At 45.2% G+C, this 12,149-nt stretch overlaps 1 protein-coding gene across 5 annotated transcripts in view; it reads left to right on the top strand.

Annotated features, from left to right (window-relative positions):
- SGK1 (serum/glucocorticoid regulated kinase 1) overlaps positions 1-11,168 on the top strand; it is a 112,231-nt gene extending 101,063 nt beyond the window's left edge. For 2 of the 5 annotated variants that reach the window (XM_086317958.1, XM_086317959.1), the window contains 11 exons: positions 5,865-5,940; positions 6,383-6,458; positions 6,868-6,972; positions 7,076-7,159; positions 7,261-7,392; positions 7,657-7,769; positions 8,112-8,235; positions 8,675-8,770; positions 9,227-9,382; positions 9,486-9,575; positions 9,971-11,168. In XM_086317958.1, coding sequence (XP_086174084.1) covers positions 5,865-5,940; positions 6,383-6,458; positions 6,868-6,972; positions 7,076-7,159; positions 7,261-7,392; positions 7,657-7,769; positions 8,112-8,235; positions 8,675-8,770; positions 9,227-9,382; positions 9,486-9,575; positions 9,971-10,138 — 1,220 coding nt within the window. In that variant the 3' untranslated portion in view covers positions 10,139-11,168. Of the gene's footprint in view, positions 1-2,351; positions 3,056-4,643; positions 4,811-5,586; positions 5,720-5,864; positions 5,941-6,382; positions 6,459-6,867; positions 6,973-7,075; positions 7,160-7,260; positions 7,393-7,656; positions 7,770-8,111; positions 8,236-8,674; positions 8,771-9,226; positions 9,383-9,485; positions 9,576-9,970 lie in introns of those variants that run through there. The other 3 variants (XM_086317962.1, XM_086317960.1, XM_086317961.1) reach the window with 3 other exon arrangements.
- The last annotated feature ends 981 nt before the right edge of the window (positions 11,169-12,149 follow it).

Here is a 12,149-nt window from a genome sequence, read left to right as displayed (position 1 = left end):
ATTACTCATATTTATGTTCCTTGATCTTAATATTGGGTTAGCCAAAAGTTCATTTGGATTTTTCCGTAAGATGTTATGGAAAAACCTGAAAGAACTTTTTGGCCAAACCAGTAGTTTTGCTTACTTGATACATGCTTGCAGGAATGAATAAATGGAAAGGAAGGAGGCAGTGGGGGAGGAAGGAAGGAAGGAAGAGATGAAGGATGGATCAGTTCAACATCTCCTGTGATGATTAGCTGAGAGCAGGGCTTTACAGCAGTTGGCATTGACAGGGGAGATAGGAGGCAATATTTTAGACTTTGGGGGGCCACAGGCTATGCCACTGCCATGGGTAGGAGGTGGAAGAGGCACAGAAGTCTACTTCAGTGACAAAGGAAGGCTACTGGAAGGAGATAAATCTTGCCTTCAAAGCAACGATTGTTACTTCACAATTGTGCCTATCATCTGTCCAACTCAGAAGTAAAAGAACTTGCTTAATCCTTAATAAAGAACAAATGCTGATAGAGGAAACAAAGTAAGGTCTGCAGACTAGACAGCTACATGTCCATTATTTAACAAAACTCTGTTCCAAGGATCTTACAGTGCATAGTCTTGTTTAGTCAAAACCACTGTCTAAGGGGAAAAGATAAGCCCTGCATAAATAAAGCCTGTAGTTTTGTGGGTTTTAATAACTCAACACTATTAGTCTAGATAATGTGTTCTCTTAGTTATCTGCTGTATCACATTCCTAACTCCTTTATGCATGTCAATTTTGACAATTACGAACAGGGAAGGTAATAATCACTATAGAACCTGTGTTCTATAAATAGACTTTGATTTAACCACCATTGCTAATAATTCAGTTCAGTTCAGTCGCTCAGTCCTGTCCGACTCTTTGCGACCCCATGAACCATAGCACGCCAGGCTTCCCTGTCCATCACCAACTCCCGGAGTCCACCCAAACCCATGTCCATTGAGTTGGTGATGCCATCCAACCATTATTACTATTACTATTATTGCTAGTAATAGCTATCTTGAATAGGCTCATTTGTCATCATCATTTTCTATTTGATGAATACAATAAAAAAGATATGTACTAGCTGACAACCTTCAACAAAAACTAATCCATTTTGTTGCTCTCTAGAGTAATAATTATGTTTTCTGGATGTACTCTCTTTGGTGATGTTCCAAGGAATAGATTTTCTATGCACTAACCAATAAACCAATAAATATGGGACCCTAAACTGTGCACAGGATTGTTCTAGAATTTATGACACTTTGAGCAATATGAAATAATTATATTGCTCTATTATCAATGGAAGATATTGTATCTAAGAATGAGTGATTGAAGACTAACACAGCCAATACATTAAAGAAGTAACTCAAGAGGGGAACTTAATTATTTTGCATGTTTGTAAATTGTAGTTGTATTAAAGTGGGGGAAAATACCATATCTTTTTAAATCCCTAAGATTTGTATGTTTTCATATTTAGACTTCTGAAAAGAAGATAAATCATTTTAGAAGTCAATGTCTGTGTCTGAAATTTGCTAGTGAAACCATTTTTTAATTTTATATTGACATTAAAACACTTTAACAGTAAAAAAAAAAAGTTAAGTCCTTTTATGTTTCAAAATACTTTCTCTAATATGTTGAGAAATACCAAGAATTTGTTTTCTGGGCCTTTAAATTAAATGGAAACAGGCAAATCTCAGTAAAGCTCTCAGGTTACAGTATTTGTAATTCACCAATCAGGAAAAATTTTACTTACTAAGAAGAAAAGCTAAAATAATTTTCGTATTAAGATACACATATATTGGGAAATGTTTTGTTTCAGTGCAAACGTTACGTCTTGGTGAATAATTCCCGTTTGGGAGTTTTGATTGCAGTTTTCCCAATATGAGGAATAAATGCGACGACTGGCATGGAGGAGTGGGGAGGTGATTAGCGTATCTCATATCTAGCCTTCTATATATTTTCTTTGCGTGAGATGTTGTAGAGGAATTACCTGGAACTGATTAAGCCCCAGGAGAGAAGTGGGGGAAACGCTCCTTCGGGAGTTCTTCTCCGGGAGAACGCGAGCGCCCTCTAGACTATTTACGGACAGATTCTGGTGACGCAACCGCGGCCACTTCACCTCCACGGAGTGGGAGGGAAGGGGCCGGATTCCTCCCGGTGGGAGCACTATCTGAACCAAAGAAAGAGGCTGGCGACGGGAAGGAAGAACAGATCAAGCGTCGGAACAGTGGCCACAAGACAACCTAAAGCCTGTGCAGAGTTAGGTGCGCGTCACACACAGTTTCCCCGCCTACCTCCCCCCTACCCCATCCACCCGCCGCCGTGTGTCACCTTCCTGTTCGGAAGTCTTACTAGGTTGCTGGGACAGAACAGGGGGCGCCTGCTCCACCCACCAGGTATCCGGTTGGAAGAAAAGCCAGTCTCAACAACTTGATTCTCCCCGTTAAATGATAAGTTTAGCAGACCGTCTGTCTCCAAAGGCTGTACATTAGGGGAGGGGGAGGGGTGAGCACATCAGAGGAGGCCTTTCGGTTCCAACCACAAATCATATGGTTGTGCCTCTTCTCTATTCCACTTAGAGCCCTCTGACTTAAATTCCTCGTTCCTCCTGGAATGCGGGAAAGAGCGTCTTTGAGAGAAAATGAACCCTGTGCATGTGTTTTGAATTTTTTCTGCTCTGATTTGTGATGATAATCAGTCAGGTTACATCTCTTGTGTGTCTTGCTGGGGGTGTAATAAACCCAGGACACTGATAACTATAATTTTCTGGGTGATGTTGCAATGAAGGGAATAAAGTGGCCCAGTGGTGAACTTTGTAGCTTGTTCCCTTCCTGTATGGAAATTGCCTTTATATATAGTGGGGTTCATAACAAAGCTGGGACAGTCGCCTCTGAGTCATGCTCCCTTGTTATCCCAGCTTTCAGTCTTAAGGCACATAGCAGGGAGGCTACTGTAGCCATAACTAAGCTCTACCTCCAGCCTCCAGAAAGGAATCCCCAACCTTCATATCCTACGCAACCTGAAGAATGAAAGAGGAGGCTATAAAATCCCCTTTGAAAGGTTTGTCAGCTTTTATTACTATCATTTGGATGGAATGGATAGATCAAAGATGTTGCAGAAGATGTGGGGTTACTTGGCATGGGGAGGGCACAGAAAGTGAGTCTCTGGAAGTTTCTCAATGTTTAAAAAACAAACTGGCAGAAACTTTGGTGCAGTTTGGTGTTTCTGGGCATTCTTCAAATTTTGACTTTCTCAAAGGGGGAAGGAACCTCGTGGGAGCAGGCCCCAGGCTAGACTTGTTGAGGTGCAGCATGGGCTATGGGGGCACGGGCAATCATAGAGTCATGTTATATGATTAATCCATGGAAGAGGAAGCAGAAACAGGGCAGTTTCTGTGATTTGGAGTTTCCTAAAAACCTTGCTTTGGGTTGGAAGTGTCCCTTTCAGGCAGTAGTTGTGCTTTTTAAAGAGTCGGTGCTGAGCAAAATCTCCCAGCCAGTCTCCAGGATGTGTTGTTTTCTTCTGCCAGTTTCGGGCTGTTGTAACTGAACAAACCAAAAAGCAGCTGAAGCTACAGATCACATTCGGGCAAATGAGGTGGTTGTGCCTGCAAAACAAATTCCTACCCAAGACTAAAGAAAAACCCCTTCACAGGCTATTCTTGGTGTGACAGCTGGTATTTCGGAGTGTGTCCGATCCAGTAGGCAACTTTAAAATGGCAAGGCCGTTGGCAAGTAAGGGGTCATGGCAGGGCAGCCGCCGCAGACATCGCTGACCAGCGCCAGGCGCTCGACCCTGCGAACTTAATAGCTTGCAGCCCCCTCCCGGCTCCTGGCCCAGTCGCTATGCTCCTGGCTTTCCTGCCGGCGCTGGCGCGAGTCCTCGCACCGGCGGTCAAGCTGCAGCTCCCAGGCATCTCCGAGCGGCGGGGTTACTGAAAGGCACCGCACGGCGGTTCTGCAGCGCTCCTCTCCCTCCTTTGCTTTTTGGAGCGGAGGAGGCGCCCGGCCAATGTTTCAGGAGTCACAGTTACCAGGGACTCTAGAGAAAGAGCAAGGTGGTAAAACTCCAGGGTGTGCCCTGAATTAAACCGGAGGAGGGCTAGGGAAGACGAGTACAAACTAAGACTATGGGGTGCGACCTAGCGGAGTTTTCAGTTCGGGGAGCGGGAGAGGGAACCTTGGGAGTCGATGGTGCCCGCGGTGCCGGCTGCGCATCAATCCGGGGTCACGCCAGGTCGGTCCCCTAAGTTGCCACCTCCTCACGTGTTCTTAGCATGGTGGGGATTAAAAATGCAAGGGGAAAAATTACATGCGGAAAGGACAGAATGTTCCCAAAGATTACATTAGGAAAAAAAAAAAAGTGAAATGCAGATTTTTTTTTCCCCTTAGTGCAGAGACGAATTTTATTTCCGCCCCCTCCCCTCCACATTCCTGACCTCTCTCCCTCCCCCTTCCCTCTTTCTTTCCTTCCTTCCTCCTCTTCCAAGTTCTGGGATTTTTCAGCCTTGCTTGGCTTGGGCCAAAAGCACAAAAAAGGCGTTTTCGGAAGCGGCTCGGCCGTGCACAAGGGCCATTTGTTTGTTTTGGGACGCGGGGCAGGAAATCTTGCCCGGCCTGAGTCACGGCGGCTCCTTCAAGGAAACGTCAGTGTTCTCCTGTCGCCCCAGTCCTCTGCGCGCCCGGCCGCCGCTGCCCATGGGGGAGATGCAGGGCGCGCTGACCAGGGCCAGGCTCGAGTCCCTGCTTCGGCCCCGCCACAAAAAGAGGGCCGAGGCGCAGAAAAGGAGCGAGTCCTTCCTGCTGACCGGACTGGGTAAGCGCCGCTGCCGCCACGCGGGGACTTGCTTTGCGCACTCTTCCACTAGTTGCTCGGATCGGGAAAGAGGGGCTGGGTATCTGGGGCTGCACTGAGGATGGGACCAGGGAGGGAGGGCGGCGGGAGCCCGGGCACCACGCTGTCTCTGAAGATAAGGGCGTGAGGGGCCGCCCTCCCCCGGCGCTGCCGCTCTGCGCCTGAGATAACTGTTGATGGTGCGCTGCACGCCCGGCGAGGGCTCGGGAGACTGCCTTGTGAATTACGGGAGAGGATCAGAGTCGGCGCCGGGGCAAGGGGTGAATCCTAACTGAGGGTTTGAAAAACCAGAGTGGGCACAGAGCCACCCCGATCGCCGCGCACGGGGCAGAAACCGCTCTGATTTCCTGATGTGCCGCGACTCTGATTTCCTCGCAAGGCGGAATAAATGAGAAAGGTGGAAAATTACCCCGGCTGCTCCCTCCCTCCGCCCCGTCCGCCTGCGTTTTTTCCCAGTCTCCGGCCCGGGAGCCAAGGGAGGCGGATAACGGTGCCCGGCCGGGCCCTCCCGGGGCGGTCCACGAGCCCCCCAACCCCTGCTCCCGGCTGGCCCTCTCGTCGGGGCGGAACCGCCCGCAGCCGACCGCTTTGCCGCCAGTCGAGCCGCGCGGCATCTGGGGGCGGGGTCGGGGGCGGGGCCGAGGGCGGGGCCGGACAGCTCTGCTTACTCGTTGTCGCGTGGGTCCCGCCCCCGCGGCGGCACAACGCTTATAAAGCAGGAGACGTGGCCTGAGCGCAGTGTTGGCTGAGCCGGTCTCCCTTTTGTAACGACTCCCCGGCCTCTCTCTCTGGCGATGACGGTGAAAACCGAGGCTGCGAGAGACACCCTCACTTACTCCAGAATGAGAGGCATGGTAGCAATTCTCATCGGTGAGTGTAGGGATACGGCTGGACTTCTAGGTTATTTCTAGGTTACGCGAAGTGGAAGTTTTTGAATGCCCCGGATCAGATTAGTGTGTGTGGCGTTGGATGTTACAAAGCCTTTGTCTAAACGTTTCTCCTCTCTAATTCACAGCTTTTATGAAACAGAGAAGGATGGGCCTGAATGACTTTATTCAGAAGATTGCCAATAACTCCTATGCATGCAAACAGTAAGTTTCGGGGGAATTGGGGGAAATAAAAATAAGTAGTGAAGTTTCCATTTACCAGCAGTAAAGATATACTTCCCATTAATATATTGATCAGGAAGCCAAAGACTTTCCACGAGTGGGGATCCCTTTTCTCTTTAAATTCTAATTATTGAAGACATTTAAAATATTAAAATTAATTTGCTGGTTTGGCTTGCACTAGAGATGCAAGATAAAATTTTCATGTTTTCCCCATTCACCTCCTCTCTCCCTTAAGAACAACCCCCATCTCTGTGTTTAACTGGGTTTATTATTTTAGCTACTGTTTTCTTTAACAGTAATTGATTAGGGTGTTTTTAGTTTAAACGCTGAATCTTCCGGAGTTGAGCCAGAAATTCACTGTTGGTGTTGTCTGCCCCCTTGTGGCGAGTTAGGATGTTCTAAGTTGTTCCTTTCCTCTCTGCAGCCCTGAAGTTCAGTCCATTTTGAAAATCTCCCCACCTCAGGAGCCTGAGCTTATGAATGCCAACCCTTCTCCTCCAGTAAGTGTTCTCTGTTCGTGATACATCAATGGAGGGATCTTAGAAATGAGTCAGTTTCCCTACGTGGATGAATTAAAATAGCATTTTAGTTAGTATCAAGGCAGGAATGCCTTGTTAGTTCATAGCAGACAACTGACATAAGCACTTAAGTATGAATCAGTGGAGCATTTTGAAAGACATATTTCATAAAAGTGTTACCTGCTAAGAACAGCACGATTGTGTATAATTTCCATACTCTGTTTTGCAATATGCACATGTATGGACGAAAGGTATTTTGAAATGTGTTTATAGATGTCTGAGGACCTGCCTAGACATTTGCAGATATCCCATCTCTTACATGGCCTGTACTTCACTTGCAATCTTCCTTTGAAGCAAGGAAAGGATTAAAGGAAAATCTTTTATTTTCCAGCCAAGTCCCTCTCAGCAAATCAACCTGGGCCCATCATCCAATCCTCATGCTAAACCGTCTGACTTTCACTTCTTGAAAGTAATTGGAAAAGGCAGTTTTGGAAAGGTAATTTCATGTCTGAAGCTTTCATTGTTTATAGTCTTTCATACGCTAATTTTACATTCTCCCTGGATGTGAACAGGAAAATGATTTTTAATTTAAATTTCAGGTTCTCCTGGCAAGACACAAAGCAGAAGAAGCATTCTATGCAGTTAAAGTTTTACAAAAGAAGGCAATCCTGAAAAAGAAGGAGGTATGAGCTGGGCTTAGAGATAAGACATTCACTAAACATTAAACTGAAATCTTGGCGCCAAGTTGAAATTTGCCACTAAATCTTCATTGTCCTTTTTCTAGGAAAAGCATATTATGTCGGAGCGGAATGTTCTCCTGAAGAACGTGAAACACCCTTTCCTGGTGGGCCTTCACTTCTCTTTCCAGACAGCTGACAAACTGTACTTCGTCCTAGACTATATTAACGGTGGAGAGGTGAGTGAAGGGGATGGGAACTGACCCCTCGGAGTCTGGGCATAGCCCACTTCATTTAATTTGAGAGGAAACTTTGTAAAAGATAGTTAGGAGAAAATTACCAGATTTAGCATTTCCCTTAACCTGCCAGCATTCAGATAGTTAATAGACTATTTAGGGCTGCTTCCTGCCATTGTCCTCTTTAGTTATATATATGTCAAGACTGATTCAATGCATTGTCCTCTGGCTTGGCAACCCAGGCTAACTCTGTTCTGTCTTCTACAGTTGTTCTACCATCTCCAGAGGGAGCGATGCTTCCTGGAACCACGGGCTCGATTCTATGCTGCTGAAATAGCCAGTGCCTTGGGTTACCTGCACTCTCTGAACATCGTTTATAGGTGAGTTGAAGAGCCCTTAAGGTGCCCTTCTGGTGTAAAGGAGACCATAGGCCAAGCTTTGACAGCACCTTAAAATAATTTGTGTTCAGGCATAATTTGTTCACTTAAAACCAAATCTCCAGCATGTGACTGGTCTTGACTCCCTTCCACTAGGCAACTAGCCAATATGGATTGTGCCTAATTCAGAATAGATTAACAGAACAAGGACTCCCTTTTAGATTTACTAACACAACTACAGTGAATATTAAGTGCTTCTAACAGCCCTAGCAATGATCTTTACAGGAATTACTCATGCAGTGAAATTAATTTATGTGACTACTTTTTTTTTTTTTTTTTAAACAGAGACTTAAAACCAGAGAATATTTTGCTAGATTCACAAGGACACATTGTCCTTACTGACTTTGGACTCTGCAAGGAGAACATTGAACACAATGGCACAACGTCCACCTTCTGCGGCACGCCCGAGGTAGGCACACTCTTGATTTGGTGCCTGGTCTACCCACTCCTCCAGGAAGAGATCATTGCACTAGTGCCTTTAACTACTGAAAGAGTATTCTTAGAAGTGTTCTAGTCCAGTTCAGTGCAAGTAAAATGCATTTACTCTTGGAGGCATAAGAAATTCCATAGCCTCATGTTGCTTTAATTAAAATGAGCTGTTGATAAGATCCATGGTCATAGAAGGTTTCTAAATTCTCAAGATAGCTGAGGGGTACCCACTAGCTTTCTAAATATCAGGACATATAAGTGGACGGTCAGCCTCAAAGGCATCAATTTTATCAGGAAGTAGTCTAGAGAAATATATCCTCCAAGTAGACCCAGTGTGTCTCAGCCCTTTGAAGGCGCACCCATGGTCTTGGCAGTGCCTGGTTTCAGGGGCTCTGAACTCTCTTTTCCTGGTCTTTCAGTATCTGGCGCCTGAGGTGCTTCATAAGCAGCCCTATGATAGAACCGTGGACTGGTGGTGCCTGGGGGCCGTCTTATATGAGATGCTGTATGGCCTGGTGAGTAGCCCATTGAGAATCGGGGAATATTGCCCTGGGTTGATACATTTCTCCCTCTAGATTCATCTGGGCACACAAACCCTTTTGCAGACTTGATCATCATGTCTCTCCCTTTATCAGTAAGCTTAACAAATGCTGATGTGACAGGCATATTGGTTAAATTATTGGTGTCTTAAGATAAACCCTTACCTGGTGGATTTTTCTAAGTTCACACTTTACTAGGTTTGACCACACTTAATGTATGTGAGAGTGAAAAACATGGCTTATTAGCATCTACTCCCACCCCCCATCAGGGTGGCAAAATACAGACACTGAAAAATCCAGGGCAAAGAAAACCTATCAAGTGATAGACTTTGTCAAATCCAGCTTCATGCATTACAGTCTGAGTCTTTACTGGTAATGAGTGCTCTCCAGAGCTTCCAGTTGACTAGTGAGTAATCCTCCCCCTTCTTTCAGCCTCCCTTTTATAGCCGAAACACAGCTGAGATGTACGACAACATTCTGAACAAGCCCCTCCAGTTGAAGCCAAATATTACAAACTCTGCAAGACATGTCCTGGAAGGCCTCCTGCAGAAGGACAGGACAAAGAGGCTGGGTGCCAAGGATGACTTTGTGAGTCACTTTTCCTGTCCTCCTGGGCTGTCTGGGTAGAGCACTAGATCTCACTACCCTTCTTGAATTTTAGGCATCTAAATTCATGTTTCTTTCTCAACAGATGGAGATTAAGAATCATGTCTTCTTCTCCCTAATTAACTGGGAAGATCTCATTAATAAGAAGATTACTCCCCCTTTTAACCCAAATGTGGTGAGTAGCTCTCTTGGGCATGTATGGAAACCCAAGGGCTTCTCTTTTAAGGCAGAGTTGATGGCACTGGTGGGGGTGGGGGGCCCCCCAAGGAATAAATTGGCAGATATTTTATTCATAAACCATTATTTTACCCACAGAAAAAGTAGAACTTCTATCTCAATGAAGCTCACATAGTTTTTCAACACATTTATAAATTAAAGTAGCAAAAGACAGACAGAAAACATGACCTTCATAGTTTAAACTTTACATGGCCTGTGGGTTTTGTGCTTGAAATGGTTTGTGATGGTCTCTATATAGCTCCTAAAGCTTGCACAAGAATTTCCCTGCCTTGTCTCCACTGTGAATTCTTGACATGGAGCATGTTTTGTTTTGTTTTCCTCTTCCTGCAACAGAGCGGACCCAGCGACCTGCGACACTTTGATCCTGAGTTCACTGAAGAGCCGGTCCCCAACTCCATCGGCCGGTCCCCGGACAGCCTCCTTCTCACAGCCAGCGTCAAGGAAGCGGCTGAGGCCTTCCTGGGCTTTTCCTATGCACCTCCCATGGACTCTTTCCTCTGAACAGTCTTAGGGTTGGTTGCAAAGGATTTTTTAGTTAACCTTTTGGCAGAGCTGCCAGCTGACAGGACATCTTAAAAGAGAATTTGCACATCCCTGGAAGCTTGCACATCTTGGCAGTCTTATTGCACACTGTTTGCTGGAAGCTTTTCGAAGAGCACATCCTCCTCAGTGAGCTTGTGAGATTTTCCTCTTTATTCTTCCTTCCAATGTGGTGCTATCTCTGAAATGAGCAGTAGAGGGCCGCCCGAGACAGATGCAGTGGTCTCATTGGCAGGCGGACGCTGTTTTGAGAAGGAGCTTCTGGAGGTCTGTCCGGGCCACGATAACGAATCTTATGAAATGTGCCTTTTCTGATGAGATCGTGTTAGCTCCAAAGCTTTTCCTGTTGCCGAGTGTTTTCGTTCTCTGTTTCTCCTTGTGGACTCCCTGTGTGATCTGCCGTATGAGTGTGGTATGCTTGCTCACAGAAGGACTCAGTTATAGGCATCAATGTGACACTTGCAGGACACTACAACGTGGGACATTGTTTGTTTCTTCCATATTTGGAAGATAAATTTATGTGTAGACTGGTTTTTTTTTTTGTAAGATATAGTTAATAACTAAAATTTATTGAAAATGGTCTTGCAATGACTTGTATCCAGATGCTTAAAGAAAGCATTGCTGCTACAAATATTTCTATTTTTAGAAAGGGTTTTTATGGACCAATGCCCCAGTTGTCAGTCAGAGCCTGGTGTTTTCATTGTTTAAAATGTCACCTATAAAATGGGCATTATTTATGTTGTGTTTTTTTTTTTTTTTGCATTCCTGATAATTGTATGTATTGTATAAAGAAAGTCTGTACATTGGGTTATAACACTAGTATATTTAAACTTACAGGCTTATTTGTAATGTAAACCACCATTTTAATGTACTGTAATTAACATGGTTATAATATGTACAATTCTTTCTCCCCTCCCTACCACACACCTTTTTGTGTGTGTGATAAACCAACTTTGGTTTGCAATAAAACCTTGAAAAGTATTTACAGAAATTGTGTCCTGTGCATTATTTTATATATTTCAGTTCAGGGAACAATAGTAGATACATTTAAAATAAAAAACCAGGGAAATGCTGCTGTGATTGACAGTGACTCGCTTCCTCCAGAAGCATCAGCCTCTGACTCCAGAAGAGAATAGGGCAGTCTTAAAGTCTTTTTTTTTTTTTTTTTTTTCCGGGCCACACTGTGCGGTTTGCAGAATCTTAGTTCCCCAACTAGGGATCAAACCCATGCTCCTGGCAGTGGAAACTCTTGAGTCCTAACCACTGGACCACCGGGGAATTCCCTAAAGCCAATTTCTATCTGGGGGCTTTACCAGCATTCTATGATGTCAGTCATTATCCACAAATCTATCCAAACAAATCCTTGTCCATTTAACTGCCTCAAGGACAGTCATGAAGTAATGTTCCCTATGTTTATTGCCTGCCCTGTGAAGTTGACTATTTGTCCCGACCTTTGTCTTGTCTGAAGTAACAGGTAATTCTTTAACAAATACTTGAATGCCTTCACTGGACCAAGCTCTATTCTAAGTACTGAAGATAAAGCAAGAGCAAAGCTGACACATCTCTGCCCTTACAGAGCCTGATGGGAAAGGCAGACTTGGTCAATAAAGCAGTTTGTTGAAATGGAAATCTAGATAATAGTCTGCAAGTCTAGGAGAATGCCACTAAAGAGGATGAGGATAAGTGGCTATGTTCCCAAAATGCTGAGCCGACAGGACTCCTGGTTCCTGAGAGTAACCAGAGCCAAACTGAGTCCAGTGTCAGCTCCGAGAAGGAGCCTGAAGAGACACATCCCCGACTTGGATCAGAAGCCTCTGGAGCTGGTATGCATCCGGCACGGCGTGGGCCCACCTGTACTCGGCCCACTGGAATAGTTGCTGTGGGAGAAGGAAAAAGAGCATTGTGGGAGATCATCATCTTGTACACAAGTTGTTTGGACTTTTTCTCTTTTCTAGGCCTTCCAGAAATTCCT

The sequence above is a fragment of the Bos grunniens genome, chromosome 9 (genome assembly GCF_055505025.1).
Source record: "Bos grunniens cultivar Pamir isolate PY7600 chromosome 9, Bosgru_T2T1.0, whole genome shotgun sequence".
NCBI lineage: Eukaryota > Metazoa > Chordata > Mammalia > Artiodactyla > Bovidae > Bos > Bos grunniens.
Note: the sequence above shows the minus strand (reverse complement) of the source record. Positions and strands in the feature narration are given on the sequence as shown.